Source organism: Pestalotiopsis fici (assembly GCF_000516985.1).
Source record: "Pestalotiopsis fici W106-1 unplaced genomic scaffold PFICI_Scf_3, whole genome shotgun sequence".
In the NCBI taxonomy this organism is placed as follows: domain Eukaryota; kingdom Fungi; phylum Ascomycota; class Sordariomycetes; order Amphisphaeriales; family Sporocadaceae; genus Pestalotiopsis; species Pestalotiopsis fici.
This window is the reverse complement of record NW_006917093.1, coordinates 3,286,241-3,308,073: the sequence shown is the minus strand read 5'-3', so window position 1 is coordinate 3,308,073 and position 21,833 is coordinate 3,286,241. Positions and strand designations below refer to the sequence as shown.

At 49.2% G+C, this 21,833-nt stretch overlaps 4 protein-coding genes across 4 annotated transcripts; 1 reads left to right on the top strand and 3 right to left on the bottom strand.

Moving 5' to 3' along the window:
• Positions 1-2,338: 2,338 nt before the first annotated feature.
• PFICI_05152 (uncharacterized protein) lies at positions 2,339-3,601 on the top strand (the record flags this gene model as incomplete). Its single annotated transcript, XM_007833733.1, has 1 exon — positions 2,339-3,601. One exon carries the CDS (start codon positions 2,339-2,341, stop codon positions 3,599-3,601), a length of 1,263 nt encoding a protein of 420 aa, XP_007831924.1.
• Positions 3,602-14,308: 10,707 nt separating this feature from the next.
• PFICI_05151 (uncharacterized protein) lies at positions 14,309-15,451 on the bottom strand (the record flags this gene model as incomplete). Its single annotated transcript, XM_007833732.1, has 2 exons — positions 14,309-15,364; positions 15,437-15,451. The coding sequence occupies 2 exons, from the start codon at positions 15,449-15,451 to the stop codon at positions 14,309-14,311; spliced, it is 1,071 nt and encodes a 356-aa protein (XP_007831923.1).
• Positions 15,452-18,423: 2,972 nt separating this feature from the next.
• Positions 18,424-19,037, bottom strand: PFICI_05150 (uncharacterized protein; the record flags this gene model as incomplete). The annotated part of the gene is made up of 3 exons (XM_007833731.1): positions 18,424-18,780; positions 18,862-18,933; positions 18,984-19,037. The coding sequence occupies 3 exons, from the start codon at positions 19,035-19,037 to the stop codon at positions 18,424-18,426; spliced, it is 483 nt and encodes a 160-aa protein (XP_007831922.1).
• Positions 19,038-19,739: 702 nt separating this feature from the next.
• On the bottom strand, positions 19,740-20,447 carry PFICI_05149 (uncharacterized protein; the record flags this gene model as incomplete). Its single annotated transcript, XM_007833730.1, has 1 exon — positions 19,740-20,447. One exon carries the CDS (start codon positions 20,445-20,447, stop codon positions 19,740-19,742), a length of 708 nt encoding a protein of 235 aa, XP_007831921.1.
• Between the last annotated feature and the right edge of the window lie 1,386 nt (positions 20,448-21,833).

Below are 21,833 nucleotides of genomic sequence, written 5' to 3'. Positions count from 1 at the left end.
CAGACCTCGCAGGTTCTCCCAAAGGCCGGTGACGCCTCCGCGTGAGGGACTGGCAACCTCGCTATTCATATGAATTCCTCACTCCCCAAGGTAATGCACTCTTGTTTTCTTGTTATTTTTTTTTTCTCTCTCCCTCTTCCCTCTTTCTCTCTTTCCCCTTTTCCTTTCTCTTGTTGTTTGCATACATTACAAATCAACGCCAACGGTACGTCGTCACCGCCGAGAGAACCCTCGTCGACCCGACCCGACCAAGACCATTCAGCCAGGCTTCCCGTTCGTTCAGCACGCCGCATTGGAAGCCGGCTGGAACCAGCACCAAGCATCCGCACGCCGCGCCGGATGCATCCAAGTCCCATCGTTTGTCCATGACTGCCACCCGGCGCTAGCTGCACTCCCGTACAGCGGATGAGGGTAGCCTCGATAAACTTGAACATCGTCCGGCTTCTTGCTTCCCTTTATCCTTTCCCTTCCTGGCACGGAGCAGCACAACCAACAGGTCAGTTACTTGCTTTTCCTCATACTTTGAAAACATAGGACTTTGTTTTACAATTCACTGCCCTCGTTCATGCCTCGTTCGTCGGGTTTCGTTGAGGTGCTAGTCTGTCGCGGATCATAACTTTGTCCCAATGAGGTTGCGCAAAGCCAGTTTGGTCACAATATACCATTCATCAAAGGCGGCAACAGTAACCCAAGAAAAAAAAAAAAAAGTGTTGGCACCCCAAATCACCCTTTCCACCTACTACTTGTGTTACCTCAAAAAGGGTGTTGGCCCCCCCAGTAGCATAGTCTCACCTCCCGCGCATGCTTGAGCGCCTTCTGTTACCCTCCCGTTCCTTGTCTTTCCACCCCAGAGCCTGCTTGTCTACCTACATGCCTGCTCTGTACTCTGTTCTGTTTTTTCTCGACCTGCAACTCATTGTGTTTATACATGTACTACATGTCGAGCGCGTAGTCCAGTTGACTTCCCCTCTAGTCACTCATGTACTCAAGTATGCATTGAGTTTTGGAACATCTCAATTCTTGCTTGTATTTTTTCATTTCTCAAGATATAAGGCATTGCTGACATTGAATCACTTTCCTCCCTCTCAGACGTTCGGTGAATATTCGAGGGCTCGGCCTCCGAGAATGACGACAGCCTTATAACGCAGCTTATCCCGGGACTTTTGGATCACTTCCTTGATAGGGCTGCCTTGGTCGTTTACTCATCGTGCTGATATATATGGATGCTTGTAGCAGACCTATGAGCCTCCGGCGGCCTCTTGCAATAGCCTGGAGTACATCAATATTCCAGACGCACCTGATATGAGGTAAGAAGAAGCAATCCAAGTCAACCCACATACTTGTGCCTTTTTCCCCCCCCCTTCTCTTGAGTCATTCTCATGATACTGCTACACGAGCAGCTCGGCCTTGCGCGCCTTGAATGCATATCAAAAAGCCCCATAGTTGGCCCCCTCCCCCCTTCTTCGACCCCTTGTTCGAGGATCGTGGAATGTAATGTGGGACTAGACGAACCCACGTCCCCCAGCCCAGGTTGCCCAGAAAGTGGCCCCCTGAGATGAAATTCCGCCGCCGAATGCGCCGCTGTACATCTCTATAGGTGCGGGGGCGCTGCGTGTCAGGGTGTGCGTCCTCAACAGCCTTGGAGGTGCTACATGCGCTCCTCGCTGCAGGAAAGTGGTCCACGAACCTGACCCGATCCCCGCCGCCCCCGTCACACTCGAGCGTTGGCAGTGTCACCACTCGTGGTACTTGAAAAAAAAAAAAAGGCACTCGCACGGGGGACAATAGCAGGGCCTATTGTACAAGCCTGTCTGACAAGCAATTCACGATCTTCCACTTTGGAGGAATCTCCTGCTAATAATGTATTTGACAGCTATAGCCAGGACTCAAATCCAACCTCATTGACATTAGAAAATCAGTCCTCGTCACAAGTTCTTTTCACGGCACCACTCTATGTTTCCCCCGACGCAAGCTCAATCTATCCCTCAGGTTTCCCCAGCATAGACCCGAGGCACCGCATAGGCTCAAGGTACGTTGCACCGCTCTCATCGTGCCGTTGTGTGTGATGAGACCGTCCCATGCGGCCGCGACAGTGCTCACCAGAGTATGTAGTAGCAGCAACTCATCTACACCCATGGCACCGGGCCAACGCCCCATATCGTTACCAAGCCCGGCATCCTATAGCACAAGAAACCTCTATCAACAAAATCCACCTTTATACACGAGAGTAGATCAGAACCAAAGGTCGCCCCAGTTTCAGGGAGCTGTGCGGCGTAACCCGCTGTCACCCACACCCAGTCCAAGCATTGGTTATTCCGCCTCCTTGGCGTCTATCAGAATGGACAATAGCCACTACAATGCTGGCAAAGGCCAGACCAACGTCCCGCCTCTACAAAGCGTGACTACTCATGGTCATCTGACCTACGTTAACTCTCATAGCCAGCCCACTCCCGTCGACAAGATCGACATTCAGGGCACCATTGACAAAGGCTTCTTCCTGTCCGAGGGAGAATGGACCTGCTACCGACGAAACTACTTTTCGTGTATTTGCTCCTTCAGCCTCGACCCCCCCAACTTGCACAACCTTCCAATTCGATACACACAGACTGCTTCCGGCGTAACATACGATGTATTTGATTTCGCCATGACCATTACGGCTGTGGTGTCTGAGAGCGACGCACACACGATTGATCTGGTCCAGCACACACCAAAGCGTGACAAGGGACCTACTTCGCAGCCTGAAAGGGTCAAGTTGTCGCCAAAACACATTGTGCCCAGCAGCCACCCGCTTGGAGCGGGTATGTATGCGTATAACCGTCTCGCTGGCGGTGGCGCAATGGGCGCTGGGTATGGAGACTACTCACAAGCCCAGGGCGCACATCCAACCGAACATACATTTGAGCGCATACAGTTCAAACAAGCGACTGCCAACAATGGCAAACGGCGAGCAGCACAGCAATACTACCATCTCGTGATTGAACTCCATGCCAACGTTGGTGAGATGGGAAGAGGAGTTGCCGACCAGTGGCTGAGGGTCGCCCACCGAAAATCCGCCAAAATGATCGTCCGTGGACGTTCACCAGGCCATTATCAATCGGAGCGGCGAGGAAGTGCTAGCAGCGGCCCTGGTGGCTCCAGTGGCACGCTTGGGAGCTATTCAGGACAGGTCCCCGACTACAACGGCGGGTCATCGATTCTGACTCCAAGTTACGGGAATCAGACGTATGAGACTCGACCAACACACCACTACGGCACCAACCACCGCCACCATGAAATGCAAATAGACCAGATCATGTCGGCAGATCAATGCAAGTCCATTGACAACACCAAAGGATATCAATACTACCCTGGTGCCATCTACGAAGGCCACGATCATAGAGACGGCGGCGGCATTCCCTGCTTCCCGCGCAATGACCAGGATACAATGATACCTTCTCTCAGCAGAAATTCAGACTTGTCAATATCGAGGCTGAAGCACGAGAACGAAGGGCAACTGCCGAGTCTGTGCATTCCAGGACCTAACTATCTTGGCCCAGGTTGTAACCGATATGACGGCAAATCAACCTCTGCAGGCTATTACCCCATTTCTCAAACATCCTAAACAACCCATCACAACGTCCAGAAATTCTACATGCTCGAAGGAGGAAGGGGTGAAACAAAACCAAGACCAGATTCCACCAACCGAGTGGAGGTTTCGTCTCTGTGCAGCATTTTGTTCTGTCTTTGTTTCTTTGCTTCTTGTTTTTTTTTTTTTTTTTTCGCTGAAGATTTAATCGGAGCAGCAAGGCTTAGGACGGTACGGAAAATACATTTTGCATGAACTGGAATTGGGACGACCGGCACACGGGGGAACAGTCTGTCTGAACGCACGGATACCAGGCTATATGAATTTGCATGAGGATACGACATGGAATAGCGCAGATCGGTTGGGACAAGGGAGTAAGGATCAATCGGATTGTTCACTTGAGCAGCTCCAGCTGCTCAAGACTAGAGATTTTGTTACACAAATTGGGCAATGGGCTCAAAGTGCGGATAACACAGATCATGTCACTCGCACCACTCCACTTTACACGGGCCCATTCCAGGCTATATTGTTCTCGTGGGGGATGGCGAAAGCAAGGGTGGTATGCAAGACGGATGGGGTGGATTGGATCAGGCCAAAACAGATGGTGCATGCTTTGCGATGCGAATCAGCTCTTGGGTGGGGAGGCTTTGCTTGAAACTCCCGGAGAGACTCCATTCCCGCACTTGCGTTTCCTTTGCCGGACTATGGTACCTTGGGAGGGCGGCACTGTATTAAATCTCCTACGTCAAAAACATCACGGTCCAGCACAGATACCACAGAGCATTGAAGAAGCAGTTCCGTACAGAGTATACCGGCGACATATGCGACTTGCTAACACCTGATGACCATCTGATAAGCGACAACCAAGCTTCTTGTGCGTTTAATTTCTGCGGTGTTTGACATCATTCCACATGACACCTTGACCAGCTATGTCACTCTATGGCCGGGCTGAGCGAACGCCGAATACGGACGATCATCAAGACAGAAAAGCGAGAGAGGGAAACCCCGGCCCCCCTCCCTCTTAATCTTCCCATCAACGGGAGTACAGTTTTTAACGCTTGGCCAACAAGAAGAGGGGGTGAAAAGCAATCAAGGACGTTGATATCGACCCAAAGGGCTGCTTTAGCAACAACACCCAATGCAGAGATTCCGGGCTAGGGGGTGACGAAGAAGAGGATCATTGAGGCTCTAGCCGAATAGGGCGCTGATTTTCGTCTCATCCGCTAAGCACTTGAGGTGTGGAGTGGGAATGGAGACCCACAGCGGGCGCTAAACTAGCGTGATAGCAGCCCATGTGTATGTACTATGATCATTTTTAGTTTACTGCTTGGAGGTACTTGCATGGATTTTGATGCCAATCAATGGAATCATTTTGTCGTGTTCTTTTTTTTTTTNTTTTTTTTTTTTTTTAAATTCGCTCCCCCGGAACCTCTGCGTCCTGCCTCCCTATGTCATGTATTGCATTCGTATACATGATGCACATCACTTCGATAATCCCTATGTAGATCATGAGTTGAGGCGGAAGCTCGATTCATCCAAAGTGCAAGGCAATACTTCAACTACAAACTGCCAGGAGACTCTCTTTTCTTAGAGGTAGCCGAGGTGGCCTCTTGTTGCTGGCCCCAACGGGACTATGTATGCAACACTGCCATGTTTTCAAATTGAGTCAACAGTATCGCGGGAAATACTTCTTCTTCTTCTTATTGTTGTGCGGGACGGGTCACTCATCATCTTTCTCGAATCATTGGGCGCAACTCAGTACTCCTCGTATGTGATCTGTGTACTGATGCTTGGCCAGTAAGCAAAGAAGAAAATAGCTGCGACGATCATGAGCGGATTCGGGATTCGTGGTCGCAACTCTGCGGGTCAACTATGCATATACCCATGCCTAACACGCTGCAATGGACATGGTTGAGTACCTTGCGAAATCTTAAAATTTGCCTGTCGGCTGGGTTTCAATCCACCATTTAATCAAACAAACAAACATGGAATTTTCTTTCTTTCTTTCTTTCTTTCTTTCCGGCCAGGTTTCGCGCTGTACCGACTGGATGGGGCGCGGCGCTCGGCAACGTCACGACCTGCTGCGATTCATGCGACACACAGAGACAGACACACACTGCAGCAAGCAAATCAATGGATTCCAGAGCTGGTAGAGGTATGATGAAAATGTGTGCCCTCTCGAGCAATGTAACTACAAAAGAAGCAACGACGGCATTGAACCACCTATGATTGTATGTAGCTGCTCATGTTTCGAGATCGTTGTGAACCCCCAGTTGCGGGAGGACGACCCCCTATGTGATGTAGGTACGTAAAGTAAGGTAGGTCGCTAGGCACAAAAGGTTGTAGCTGGTTGATGACATCCATGGCTGGACACCAATCAATATGTAGACCGGGAAGGTGCCTAACCTGGTACCCATCCTAACTGCTAAGTACATCACTGGCCTTGTCTGCCCACCTACATTACATTACCTACCTAGCACATTTTTTCCTACCTGCACTGAGGTAAGGTTACTTGCATTCGCCTGCCTTACTTTTTCCCCTTTTCCCATTTCAGACCGAATATGAGATGTCAACCACATGCTTTCTATTTGCCTAGGTACGCCGCGAGTATCCCATTTCATCTCATGTGTGAGGAGTAGTGATAGTATAATGCCAGGCTCTTAGCTTCATCTACGTTAGCTCGACTGTGATTCCCGTCTTCTGTTAATCAGTTCATCGTTGAAGTCCAGTCCGGTTACAGTGGATGGGCCTATGCACATACACTTACAAACTCCCCCATGGCCTGCTTGTCACCACTACTACAAGTCGCATCCTGCGCTGGCTACGTGCCCACCTTAGTTACCTCTCAGGTATGTACAACAATCCTTGCCCTGCCTTGCAGTACGACGAACAAGGCGCTCGTTTTCTCCTCCTGTTTGGCAAGGTACCTACATACCATGCATCTCTTTGATGCCTCCTCGCTTCCCTTCTTACCCGTCCGTGCTTGCTCCTCTCCTTGGACGCTCGCGATTTCCAACCGGTGGTGATTCACTGACACAGAATCCCCGCTAATAACCATGGATCCGTTCAATTGATTAAAATCCCTTCCCTTGAACCAACCAACCAACCAACCAAATCAACGGAATCGCCAAGAGACAACCAACATTGAACCATTTACATCCACCAACTTCTTTCATCCGTTTCAACATGGATACTGACAAACATCCGACGTGTGCCGTCACAGCAAAAAGAATTCAAAACCCAACGGGGTGTGTCCATGGAGGGAAACGTCCGCGTGGTCCGATTAAGGTTATGTGGAGCTAAGCTGGCTTCAGATGAATAGAAAACTCCACGCCACGGGCTCTGTTTAGCCTGGCTACGACCTGTTCAACGGTCTCCGTGCAATCCGCTACTACTCGTTTGTAGGTCAGCTTACAGTCTGTCGATTTATAAGCGCAGAGGGAACTTTATTTCTTCTGCCTGTCATCCTGGGGATGAAGCCTTTGATCAGGCTGGGAGCCGCAGAACAAGCTCCTTCTGGGTGTGTACCTTGAGTGCGTGTGGTACTGCAGTATTTAAGTGAGTTGTGTGTGTGTGCGTCTGTGTACAAAGTACATCAATCTTACCTACCAGTTAACCAGGGACCCGACCACCGAGGAGATAGGATATCTACAATTCTCCGCAACTGGTCTTGGCATTCTGACAAGGACAAATGGGATGAGGCTTCATTATTGCCTGTCGCACAAGATTGAACCACTGCCGGGCTCCCGGGAGATAGCCACTTGCAGCTGGTTCATCGAACGGCAGCGTTTGCTGCAGTCATACAGCGAAACTAACTGAGCTTGACGCCTGCACAGTAGTAGTTTGGCTTGCTTGCTATGTTGTTCGAAACTGCTGCTCATTGTCGCTTTCGCCAATCCCACTCAAGCTGACCACTAACTCTGTCCCAAGGTGCGCGAATACCCTATCGATGGCTTACAACATGCAGCACAGCCGGAGACGCTCTTGTCTACAGTATACTACTACTACCTACAACCTGCGGGTAAAAGTCTTGTTTCGACCTACAAGAAAAACATCCCCCGTAGCTTCACAGTGCTCGAGAGCGCCAAGGTGAGGCTACAGGTACAATGGAATTTCCTCCCTCGCCCCTCTCCGGCTATTCATGGCTACAGAATTCCGTACAAAGCAAACAATCATTGACTACCGGCTCAAGTTTGGGGCCGATCATGCGTATTGCAAAACTCGCTCGATCGTCGTAAGCGCGCGGTCTAGCCAGTGGATCAACCTGGTCAAACAACAGTTACTTGCATCGATATAATATGCCCCAGGCTCCACGCATTGACCGGTTTCCCAATTTGATGCAAAAAACTACCATTCGGCACATCGGATACCTGGTAACTTCAAGGGACTTCGATTCGGATGATGGATCTGGGCGGGGGTCACTGTTCCTGGCCGAAAACGTCAAGTCAGCAGCAAGCCTCGTGGCTCCGTTTACCTAGTGTCCACCAGGACTAGGACTAGGACCCATGCTCGACGGAGCCGACGGACGGTTGTCTCTCGGTTTTTCTTTCCACGTTTGGTCGCAGTCTATTCACCCACCCTTCTTCCTCTGCCGTTTCTCCTCCCACAGAATAGAAGAAGAGCCAGAGCTCGGGTCGGATCGCAGGCGTAAACTAAGTAACTAGAACTAGACACCTAGGTGCCGCTCACCACCTCTCTCACGCACACGCCACCAGCAGGACTCAGACTGGCTGCCCACCAAGCGGCACATTCAGCATTCAGCACGCGGCGCCGCGCTCAGCCACAACATACCCACGTGTGTATTGATGCACCGAAAGTAATGCATTCGATTGTGAAGAATGGAGGGATATTTTCAAATCGGTAACTCCTGCACAAGAAGATCCATGCATTTCAAAAAAAAAAAAAAAAAAAAAAAAAAAGAATGGCCTCACTATTCTTAGCAAGGGATTTTCTCATGCATTGTCCTTCTTGTAGCAGCACGGCTGTGAAAGCACCGGTACACCCAAAACAAGAACATACGCGGAATCATGAAGATCAGTCTTGTATTCTGCGAGTACAGCCAAGGATCCCACGCCTCGGCGTCTCGGTGACTTTAGGATGACCGCAAGTGCTGAATGATGTGTATCCTTTTTTGTTTTTTTTTGTTGCTGGGAACTCAAAAGTGGCTGTGGAGCTTCGTTACACGATCATCCCCCCCGTCAGTCAGCCCTACGAGATCACTAGGCCTGTGAGATGGGCGACTGCGGGTACCTCAGGGAGCAGCCGTCTCTTACATGCGTCTCTTCTTACTCAGCCTGTGACGTTATTCTCTGAATGGCAATAAGCATGATAGCATTCTGCATTCAGCTCGGGGGCAGTTTGCATCGGCATGAGCAGTCTTGACAGACCCAAACTACGCGGTATGACTTGACTTGCCGTCCCGGGTACGCCCCCAATGAGCCTCCGTACTACTTGACTGTGCCTAGGGGAAGGGGAACAAAACCCCCCCTCTGCCAAGGTACGTTTCGCAGGGTATAGGAAGATCAGCGTTCTCTTGTCTTATATCATGATGACCAAGTACACGGAATAAGCCCTTGCCACTAGAATGCTGCACATACACGGGTAGTGCTAATTAATGGAAAGACAGGATAAGCCAGCACTTGACGCTACTACAAGCAAGATCGCGAAATAGGGCCCCATCTTATCAACCCTTCTTCTGCCAATACCAGGCTTTCATCACGCCAATGCACAGAGGCCAAGGCGCCCTGTTTGTTTGCACGCACGACCGAGTACTTTGCGCACACCACTTACACACCACATGCGCCTCGAATAGGCTACGAGTCCCTGACCGGTTGGGCTAGCGTCGCAATTTAGAGCAAGGTACTTTTGCTACCGGTGTAACGATGGATACTCAATATACTCTGTACAAGCCCATCACTCAGTCAGTCAGTCCACCAGTCCGTCGATTAGTATACCACCTATAAGTTCCATAAACTATCAAAGGCTTGCACTATTGCACACATTGCCAGACAATCTGCAAACACGGCAAGATTCGCACATTGCACCTTGGGACAGCCACCTCATTCGCAGCTTGCTCTGCTCGGCCCGCACCACAACAACAACAACAGCACCTGATATCCATAGGTCGCTTGAGAGCTTGGCGTTACCGCTCCTTGTAAGCAGCAGTCGGTGCCGGTTCCAATCAAAAGCTGCGGCCTCACCGGATTTTCCCGCCAACTCGTTTCCTCTCAACGTGTAAATGAACTTGTTGTCATTCGTGCTATCATATATTGTTCGTTGCGGTCTGCACCAAAACAAATCGCACACGCTCAGTCCAAGTGTCCAATCAATCAACGTGGTGGTAAGAAGGGGAATTCCAATGCAGGCACGGCGTGAAGACACTACTCCTCTTGTCAGAGTTGCGGCGCAGTCAACTCAACGTCCGAACCCGTGAATTTCTGGCTCTGGCCGTGTCTCTTTGTTCGCCGCCAAATCTTTCCGAAGAGCTGGGTCCGCGGATCCTGGCTTGGTGCTCCGAAAAAACGCAACTCGATGGAGCCGAATTTGGTCATATCATATCATCGAATTTCTCTCCTTCCAAGCATTTCCCGTTTGAGCAGCTTTGCATACAAAAGAAAGAAAAGAGTGACGGCGTGCTTCGATCCAATGCAAGGAGGGGGTTCCATCATCTCATCACCATGCAGCGAGCTATAACATCCCTGCCAAGATCGGCTCCCTTGCCTGCTGTCAAATACCGGCGAGCCAACTTGCGATAGGCTTTTATTTAATTTTACTTTATTTTGGGACTGACCGAAGACTCACCTGCAGAAAAACAACAGACTAATGATGGGAAACTACTCCAACTCGGCCGAGCCTCGAGACTTTGTGCGTGTACGGCCATGCCGCAAATTGAAATTGCCAATGAGGCTTGGATGTTACTGCCGTTATCAACTGACTGGTTCGTACGGAGTATCCCAATTTGATCTTCGGGGCCTTGTGTAAACCGGCTGTGTGACTTGGTTGTCGATGAGACGGCCTCCTTTGGCCCCAAAAAATCTCATGTTTCCAGTGGCGGCACACTTTGCTACCTGCCTAAACGCGCTTACAGTCATTCATTGAAGGAGCTTTGATAGTCGAGGCTGTCATCATCATATGGCCCAGGTATGACCCTTATACTCACACCTTTAGCCGCTGTGGCTTTTTTGACTTTGACGTTCGGTACTTCTGGGTGGGCAACCTCAAAACGGAGAATATACTATCTGACATCCATCTACCTAGGTCTTCAAGGTCTGTAATATATTGGGCCAGAGCCTCGCCTATTTCGAGATGAGGGCACATGCGAGGCAGACTAGGGTACACCTAGTTGGGAGGGAAGAAAAAGCAATTCAGAGATCCACATGTCGCCAGTTCTCTGCAGTGTCTCAAACGGAGGATGGGAGTGGAGCGTCGAGACACATAACGTGAAAATACCCAAATTGGCGTCGCGCCCGATTGACTGCCTACCTGCCTGACTGATCGACCAACCGCTCTTGTCGAGGCGGAATCATTCCTTCGAGCGCTGCAGAAGGAAAGAAAAGACAAAACACAGCCCAGGCATATTCAGAGAGCTTGGTGTTACGTTCGGTAGTACTCTACGAGCTAGATGGGCCTAAAGAATGTGCCACCGAAACGGTCGCCGCTTTCCTGGGAAAATGATGCATCTTTAGCGATGTCTCGCAACCCAGTCATGCTGTAGGTAAAGGTTTGGCCCCTCGTACTGCAGACCGGTCCCGGTGACACTGCTACTACTTCTGCTGCTGCTCAGCTCTCTCCACTCTCATTACCTCTTTAGGTAGGGCGGTCCCCCAAACATCATGTAGGCGCGCCCAGTGATAAGAGGTACTTGCGTGCAAGATGTAATGAAATAGATCCCTTATGGACGTGTATATATGACATGAGAACACGCGGCCGTTTCTCGTGTTCTTCGGCTTGGGTCAAGTCTCGGAGCCGAACCTCCTGCAAAACAAGTCACCATGGTGCCAAAACAAAATGGTGGGAGACCCAATATGAATAGATTACCCATCATTGGGAAGGAAAATGAAAAAGCAAAGTAGCTACCCAGAGGCGCCCCAAGACCTAAACGACTAGGCCGGACTACTGGGTCGCCCTATATCTGGTCTCCTCTTCTTTCATCATCGTCAAGACCCAATCCCTAACGTACTGATGCCTGACTCGCAACGAGTAGCCATTCTTGCCATTCTGAAAAAGATTGCTCTTTGCGGCATATGCAGTTACGTCTAGGGTATAGGAGCTTGTTTTTGTTTTTCCGTTTTTCTTTTGTTTCGCTTTCTCGGCGACCCAGCGTGCCGGTAGGTAGGGTTCTTTTCCTGTGTAATGTAGCCATGGTGTTCTAGGTTGTTTGGAGTGTACGTATGCGTGTGTGTTACTGTCACAGCACCTCAAAAGTCCCACCCCCCTCCCCGCGTTGCAATGCTTTGTCAATGTCGTACACCGGTTCGTACGGCAGTGTAATCCTGGGGGGCTTTTTTTCTTTCTTTCTTTCTTTCTATCTAGGGAGTGAATTGGACAAGATGGGTTTTATGGTAAAGTTTGAATAAGCGTTTTCAAAAAACAAGAAAAAATTCAAGGTCTTGTCCAACTCTGCATATGCATCTCGTTTTATTCATAAATGACTTGAATATACAGAGTACCGAGACTCTGGGTGGCCCTCATATGATTGTTTGTGCATAAGTGCCCCATTGAAAAATTTATCAAACAGGACTACATAGGGATACCTAGTGACGGGATAAGGATCGCAAAGGGTGTACGGAGGAGACTTTCAGTCTAAATTTTATGAGATTTATACACATTTGCTGCTTCTGTCTTGTTCTGTGAAACATTAAGGTTATACTCGTGACTATTTGGCGAGTTGATTGTTCATGATGCCTTGGGAAAGTTGGCAAAATTTTGCAAATTGAGTATAGTCTTGATCAAACAATGTAATACATACTAGGAATCTGTTGGGTTGGTAATATTGACCATGATTTTTATTCTACAAATGACGGTTCTTGAGACATTCATAAATTGGATTTTCTCAAGATGATAAGTGTCGACACTTTTAATAAAGATGATATTGTTAACCTCTTTTCGTTTCCAAATTGATCTACCTTTATGGACTTTATCGACCATGTGGCTATTCTTGTATGTCGTCACGGTCATACCACCATTCAGACGGCATGTTTTTGGTCTTCAGATGGTGTGAATCTGGCAGGATTTGGAAGCCTTCGTGATCTTATTCAGTACTGCAGAGAAGGGTGGAGATGAGCAGTTGCTTGTTGTGGCTTGTACAGCAACATAAATCAGTGTACCATTGGAGAGAAAAGTACTCGTTGTTCTCGGAGCCTTTGTGATTTGTTACTTCCATGTCATTTATGAACGCTTATTCCACTTTCCAGAGGCTGCCCTTGTGCCTATTCTCTCAATGATAACTCGAGTGTTTGGTCAATGGACATGCTCCATCTCGGCTTACTTGAGTGAGACTGCAAGCTATCAAGTCTCAACGCTGTATGAATTTCCATGGTTGGCTGAGACGAGGTCACCTTTCCAACCATGGTGCCGGATAAAGCATGATGATTCTAGAGCCACGCAAACTCTTGCGACGATATCAGTCCTGATTGCTGCCTGGTGCTTGGAATATAGGAAATGTATTCGGTCATCATATCGAGAGAATCCGGGCTTTGAATGCTAACGAAACCCAATAAACTAAATGGGACGTTGGACCTGGAGTCGTCGTTGTTATGAATCATCTTTATAAAGACAATTTGGCCCTTCTCTAACTTGGTCGCGTTACAAAAACAAGCAAGAGCGTCAGTCAATCGTTTGAGTACTTGGTTTGTTGTTTTCTTCTACAATACAAGTCGAGCGATCATGTACCAGGAACCACAAGTCACTCGTGGAGACGAGTCCTATATTGTTGACTCATTCCACCCCCACTGAACAATTTCTAATGAACAAGATGTGGCGACAAGCAGTGGCAAATCAAGGGGCAAGTGTAGTGATACCTTTCTCACTCTCCTCTTCTGCCAGAATAAGCGGGCATTTCATCATAAACAGGACAATAGATAACGTTCAAAAATCTCTAGAGGACAAGTATACAATCATGTTTTTTTTTTTTTTAAAAAAAAAAAAAAAAGCGGCAGGGAAACAGAAGGGTATGCCTTGACTCTTGTCTGGATATACTACGGTCTGGATTATCGTATGATCAAAAACCATCACGGGGCAGGGGTTCATCCATAGACGGCCGAGTAGAAAGAAGGGTGAAAAGTTGTACGGCCGAAAGCTTTTCCTTCTCGTGACTTTGGCTGCCGTGCCGGCAGGACTGGCTTGGGGACTTGATCCTAGGCTAGGAAAACACAGCTTAGATAGCTCAAGTTTTGATATCATCTAGAGACGCATATGAAATCAATGTAACCATGATGCCTCTCAAGGATCGCTCGATATGGTCAATAGGTCTCGCGTGGATGTATGAAGTATTCAGTTGATAACAAAGTGGCGGACTTTGATTGCTCCAAGACATGGTAGACGGAACGAACATGTACGAAACATATTTTCAGAATTTGCCTCACCTGTTGATAGGTGGGGAGAGATGGCCATTTTCGGTTCGAACTGAGTGCATTTGTCTAAGAATGAAACCTATGTCATTATGTGGTGAACCGAGTCAATGAATCTGCTACTTCTTTTTCCATAGAGTCTTCCCCATCACCATCATCACAATTATTTCCTTGGCTATAGGAAACCAAACTCTGACTTGACAAAATGGGATTTTGAGTTTTGATTCCAGTCATGCTTCGGAGACTCTCGGCTCTCTGGGAACTGCTGTGATGTGTCCGCCAACTCCTGATACCCGTTTTCTTGAACCCTGGCGGGAAACCCATTCTGCTGAGGATGATTTCCTGGCGCTAGTGGTGTGAATCCATTGTCGAGCATTCCGCTGTTGTCAATATCTTGCCCAGAGTCCAGCTGTGTTGACCAAGTTGCCGAATACGTATGTGCGCGTCTCTGAGATAGTTGGACCGGCCTTTCCATATAAGTATGAGATTGGGAATTTTGGTTATCATGGAGTGGAATTGATGAAATAGGCGATATTTGAGGCGCTTCTGTCCACATGCCCGTTGGATCAGACACTGCTTGCCGTGATAGATGCATAGTTGGCCGAGGACTTTCTGCCTGGAGTGGTAGAGGCCTAACATCAAAGCCCTGCTTGGGATCCTCCACAAATCCAGACATGACATGAGCAGAAAAACCCTGTGTGTCGTTGTTCACGACCAGAGACCCATAGGTTTGAATAGCCGCAGACTGCTGTACCTCGGGCATCGACAAGGCGAGATGCGCGTGGGAAGATTGGCTCGTCAGTGCTCCGGCACCATACGATGCACTACTCCGACGTGATACCGGGTCAAGTCCCGTGGCTTGCGTCAATGATGTGCCAGTAGAGTCGAAACTGGGGTGCCGCGAAGCCAGAAGATGATCGAGCACTTGAGAAACGCTTTCTCCGGCCGCAGCCGACAGCCCATGAGCTGGAGTTGCATTGGGCGAGTGGAGGTAGCTTTCAATGCTGCTCTCATCGACCCCTTGTTGTGTAAGTAAAGCTCGCAGCTTTCTGTTCTCTTCTGCGACTTTCCGTGCCGCTTGTTGAATCTCTGTCGACGCTTCGATCCCCTGCTGTTCATACACCCTAATCCGTTGTTCCAGCTCTTGCAAATATTCCTTTCTCCGTGCGCGTGAACGTCTCTGGTTTTCCCGTATTCTCGTCAGATTTGCCTTGTCCTGTGCGGCTTTATCCTGTTAGAAATAGATTAGCCTGGGACAATGATGCACTGAAAATGTATTTGCTCTTATTTGTAGTCTACTTACATCCGTCGTGGGCATATTCAATACATGCAGTCAAGCAGAAATATGTTGGGCTGTGATCTGAAGCAGAATGAGCCTGGAATACTGATCACCTCATCATGGCAAACTTACCCATGGATATGATTGCATATGATATATAATCCTCGGCAATTATTGTTATGAGCATTGTCTACCCCTTGGAGAAAGCCCGAAATGAGATTAGGGAATGAGCGTTTGGCGAGACCTTGCCTGACATTAATACAACCAAGCAATCAACCTATCCCCATAGAGAACCGCAGTAAAACGATGGCGAAAAGCAATGCGTGGCTTTGGGGGAATGCATGTGTGGCACCACTTTGCCGATTTATGATCGAGATTGCATCTTGTCGCTTGGGAAGGGTCTGCTCAGCCTATGGTTGTTCAAGGTGGATCATTGATTATAAGGGGTTACGATACCTACCTCAGTATCGAGCACGGGTTGCAACGGGCCCCTTTCTACAGAGTTAGGGTTATGTCTCGAGAGAACATTGTCTCACAAACTGCAGCTGTGTGGCCAATTCCCTGAAGGGACTATAGCGTCACTAGTTGATGCAGGGTACGAGCCACGATCGCCGCCAAGAACCGAGGTATAACCAAACACGGAGTAAGATTCACAAGAGGGAGGGAATCTCTTCTTTACTTAGCATCAATAAGTGAGGTACTGCTTAGAAAGAAAAAAGGACTACACCGGTCATTTGACCGCTCGCTCTTCTGGAATGCAGCAGCTCTGGCAAGTGTCGAATAGGCGAGTCCAAAGAAGACGGGCTTTCAAGCATATCCGTTGCTGCACAGAATCTGCTGGAAGATTTGCTGCCAGCGTTGACGCTGGTAGCACACGGAAATAGAGAGAAGAATTGAGAGGAGCAGTGACGTCGGTATGATTGTATTCCCGCATTGAATAAAATGTACGCCGTGTGTCAGACGGAAAATCAGCGAGCACGGCGGAGCGGCCAGTCGAGATGGATAGGGAAAATGTGGCTGCATACAAGGTGTCTGCTGTGTGCAGAAGACGATGCCTCCGCATACTGGTTGTGAGCGAGAGGTATTTCTTGGCACGCACGTCGTTGAATTTGCGTTCTCTTGCAGCGGCAGCTAACGGGTAGATGATCGATTAGCGGACGAGACCCTGGAAAACCTGGAATGACCCCGGTACGGCTTGCGATCCATGACAGGCTCGCTTTGGGACCCAAGCCAGCCTGCCGCGACAGAGCAAATCATGTTGCGATAGGCGAGAGTACGGCATTCTGTGGCCGACACTAGTGTTGACACGCGAGCTCCGAGCAGCTGTACGAAAGCCAGAAAGTAATATTTGAATGTGTCCGTATGCATGTTTGCACTTCCACCCCAGCCGCTGGCTTCGGAAGGCGGGAAATCCGAAGAGGGTCACCCAGCAGGGTCAATCTTTGGTCTCTTGTGGTTCTGGATGATGATTCGGTGGTTTTGTATACCATTTCTCAAAGTATACAGACTGAGCATGTGAGGCTGATTGATCAAGCAGGGGTCAAGAGAGCCTCTTTGCATGTGTGTCGCGGCTACTAGCATCAGAATTGAACCATGTAGTATGGATAAGTGTCCTTGCAGCAGGCGGCGTTCCCCAAGAGACGACGATGGCCGACGACAACGACGTTCACCGCTCAGTTCAGTTGCATTATAACCCAACGAAGGGCCCCGGAGCCGGTATGAAGCATCTCACGAATCAATACTGCAGCAGCGGGATGCCCGGGTCAAGGGTGACGACGAACCTTGTACCTTGAGCCATGCATATATAACAATGCGCCAATAGGCCGCCAAGGGTCAGCCACGATCCCCATCGGCGATCCTATCCGTGCTTTTCAATGGGCGGTAGGTTGACAGGGTAGATAGTGTAGGAATGTAATAATTTCTAGCGTGCACGGTGTGGTTCAGCTGCATTTTGCATTCGGAACGCTCCGGCGCCTCTGACATTCCATGGAGGCGATAGTCTTGTCTTCTGGCAGCTGGTGGTGGGAAGTACGGAGGTTACGTATCGCAGGCCCGTGGTTGTCGATCTCGAGATCTCTTCCTCTTGTTTTATTTATTTTTCTTTCTCCCGCCACGCCGCTAGTCATGCCGTCTTTTGCCAGGCCGGAGTTGGTCCAATGGTGAGACGGCGGACCCGGTTACTGGTAGTCTCAGAGTCACAGTGTCCGGGTCGCGTGCATATCGGAGAACCAGCCGTGCGCTATGCTGTACACCGATTGGCAAGTATTTGGCTCCTAACGATATGCAGGGTCTCAAGGGTCCGAAGCGCTCTCCCGTGCAGATACACAACAGGAACCCTGTCCCCAGAGTCAAAAGTTGGGTGATTGATGTCACGCCCTGGACGTCACGTCACAGAGCTGGAAATGGGTTAGGTGACGGACGGACGATCTGTGGTCCCAAGCGTCGAGAGGAGAACAGATATGAGTAATCGGAAAATATGACAGCAAGGATTAGTGGACGGCGCAGAGAAACCTCATGGTTGATTGACTGGCCGAGGAGAACTGCATGGTCTTGCGTGTGTTTTTGCATACCTAGTGGTAACCAGGTAAGCAGGTGTGTGGTTACTTTGAAGTCTTGAGGTGGTGGAGAGGGTGAAAATGTGACGATTTGATTTGCTCCTTCCTTCTGGAGTTGCCAACCACATGCATGTACTCATGCCCGCCAAAATCCACAAGATTGGAAACATGGCACTCGTCTTGTCTATAGGGACTAGTCAGACCAGCTTTTCTTTTCAAAATCATCCATTGAGAGACACATTCAGCGAGCAAAAGAAATGTCGAGCACAATATATGCAGCGTCAGTTATCTCCTCCTTGGAGACTCTTGCATTGATTGACACGTCTGTCTACTAGGGTACCTATCTTTACTTTTGCGTCTCCCCTCTTGTCAAATCATACCAGGCTGCGATACATTTCTACGCCAGGAACGAAAATACTCCGGCCATGGACAAAGACAATCCATTGGCAGTCGAGACTACTGCTCATCCTTGAGGTGGGAGCAGGTTCCAGCGCTGACAGAAATGATGTAGTGGTCATCAGTGGTGGACTTGGAGCTTCCACTGACCAGAAACTTGCTCGTGTCCGACTGCTCAGGAGTCTCGCAGTGATCGACGACTAGGGAGACCTGGTCGGCCAGATCACCGCTCTTGAAGGAGAGAGTCTTGCTGTCGGTGTTGCACCACCAGACGACGGCGCCATTGTCACAGCCGAGGTGAATGCACTGCTGGGGATCGGTGGACAGGTCATCACCGGCATGGGCCTTGAGGTCGGAGACAATGTTGTTGACCAAGGAGACGTCGGTCAGCTGAGCGAACGAGCAGGTGACGAAGGGCTGTCATGTTGTAATCTGTTAGCTCTACTGGTGGTTGACAGCACATTCATGCAACCCAACAAGAAAAAGAAAATCACTAACCTGATCACGGATGCGAACGCGTCCTCCCGAAGTGACCTGGTTGGCTCCAGCAAGGGCAGCGGCAGAACAAGTCTACAAGAGACAATTAGTATAGAAGGGCAGTATCCAACAGCGCCACGTACCTGGATGGCGACAGAGAGAGTGGCAAGAGCCAGAAGACGAGAGTTGGTCTGCATCTTGAAGAAAGGATTGTCGGTTGCTTGGTGTACGTGTTGTGAATTGGTCTTTGATCTGTGGAAGAGGATGAATTGAGTGGAATTGAAATACTCAACGGCCAAAGTTGTTGTTGGAGTTCGGAAGAAGAAGAGGAGGAGGAGGAGGAGTAAGGCGTTTGATTGTGGACAGCTTTATATCTTGGAAAATTCTGTATTTGCCCAGGCTTCGTTTGTATCTGGCAGCTTTGAGTTCTTTCCAGTTGAGTTTCAGGTTTCAGATTGGAGTGGTGATTATTGATATCTGGAGCTTGAATTTCCAGATTGATACAATGGCACAAACGAGCCCGCCAAGGCAAGAGCGTTTGCATTTCACATTCCCTTGCGTCTTCGCATTATTTGAAGACGACGGACCTAATCATCTCAATGACCACGGATCAAGACATCCCCTTGAACAATTCACACGCATGATTTTCTCTTGCTACTTGTGATTATCCTCAATAATGTCTGTCTAGCAGACGCCTAATGTTCCAGCCGCCTTGGTGGAATGTATGAAATGGCCCTGTAAGCGGGAAACAATCGGCATATTCCATATTTACGGAGCCAATATGCCCTGATCACATCATTCACTTGTGAGATTCAAAGTAGGAGTTACGAGAGATTGTAGCTGGCAAATTTGGCCAGCAAGGCACCAAATACCTAGACGATTAAGATATCTTGTGTTAGCTATGGACTCAACCTTTCAAGAGACCACTCATCCTTGCCATCTTCCTTTCTTTCATACACAAATCTGTCGTGCAAGCGACTCTCTCGGCCCTGCCAAAATTCTATCGATTCGGGCACGATCCTCAAACCACCCCAGAACTCGGGGACCGGGATCTTCTCCTGATCACGAAACTTCTCTTCCGTCTCCGCGACCCAGCCCTCGAGCTCCTTCCGTCCGTCGTCTCCTTCTGCAGCTGCCGGCTTTAGCACCTGACTCTGCCGACTGGCCCAGGCACCGATGCGGCTCCCCCGCACTCTGGTGTCATAATAATTTTGGCTCTCCTCGGCACTGAGCCTACTCGCTCTGCCCTCGACCCGGACCTGGCGCTCCAGGCTCTCCCACCAAAACGTCAGGCTGGCCCAGGGGTTCGTGGCCAGGTCGGCGGCCTTGCGGCTCGTGCCAAAGTTGCTGTACACCACAAAGCCCTTGTCGTCGAGCTCCTTGAGGTACACCATGCGGGCGCTCACACGGCCCGACGGCAGCGACGCCGTCGACAGCGTGCACGTCTCTGGGTGGGCGACGCCCGACCCGGCCTGCTGCGCTGCCCCGAACCAGCTGTGAAACTGGCGGACGGGCGACGAAGGGTCCAGGTCTGCACGGGTGAGGTGTCCCTTGACGAATTGGTCTGCCTGTCCGTGTGCTTCTTGCCCAGCAGGTGCAACTGACATTGGTGAAAACACGTAAGTGGTACGGTCCAAGGAGGGGCGGGCGGGCGTTGCGGCACTTACAGATGAGTTTGGAATCCTCTTTTGCTGCGTGGAGAGCCATTTTGGTAGTGTAGCTCAGAAATCTAGAGAGTGTTGATTGCATTCAAATGATATTGCTCGTTTTGTCCTAGGAGATACGATAGGACGCTGCAGATTTGGATTGTGTGTTTGTTGTTGGCTGGTATAAGACAAGGTGTAAGTCGATGATCGAAAGTTCATGACGCATCCAGCAGAACAAATCGCTTGTGTTTTGTGGGGTCCAATTTCTAGGCCAGCACACGAGAGCAACTCATGTGTTTCACCACCATTCAGTCAGTGTTGGATCTAGAATCATGCAAATCTTGCATTAACTAAAGGTCAATTTATTCAAGCTTCTAATTTCTATTTCTCCTTGCACCAAATATAGATACAGGGTTACTTGTCCAATTTTGAGTGAATGACAATCGAGGGGAGATTGGAGAGCGGATAGTCAAGCACAGCAGTTTACTGCCTAGCTTGATGTATAATCTACCGGCACAGTCGAAGCACTCTTGGCGCTCCTTCTAGACAAGACTCACAAAGCGATGGAACTCAAAACTAATATGTTGATTGACATAACAAGAACGAGGCTTAATGGGAACCCCAAAATCATTTCCTCAGGTACACGAATATAACACAATACATATTATATCGTACATTACTCGAATTCATTCCCCTCGAGCACATGAAATCCATCTTTTTCTCAGTGCCAGAATTTACTAAGAAGAAGGAAGGTGAAAATGAAAAAAGAGAAAGAAACAACAAAATCCCAGTTCCTTGACCAAAAACCCCAAAAGAAGAACACACGAATTCGTGATGGAGTTAGATGACAAAAACGAGATACAAAAAACAGGTCAGTCGGGGATTCGAACCCCGGTTACCGGAAGTCACGATGAAGAATCAGAATCCGATGTGATAACCAACTACACTAACCGACCATGAGGCTGTAAACGCTCGCTATGACATCCAATTTCATTAAAGCAGTTTATGATGTTAACGCAAAAACCATTCCTTGCGGCTTCGGAGCGCGGCGATAAGATAAGGTGCAGTTCTTGGGAACTGCCCCTCCATCAGGCCTGGAAAGAGAAAAAAAAGTTGTCGGTCCCACAGTGGGGGACTGGGTTTTTATGCCACCCTGCGGGACTCTCAGGCACCACGAAGCTGGTCTCGCTCTGGCGCTGCTGGCTGCATTCGTCGCCGTACTGTACCACACTTGCAAAATAATTATACTGCGCTTGTTGGATACAACTCCTGTCAGATTAGAGTTCCAACATTGTGTATGGAAATTCTATAGCATCCATTTTTAAGATACGGCCACTCCTTCTCCGC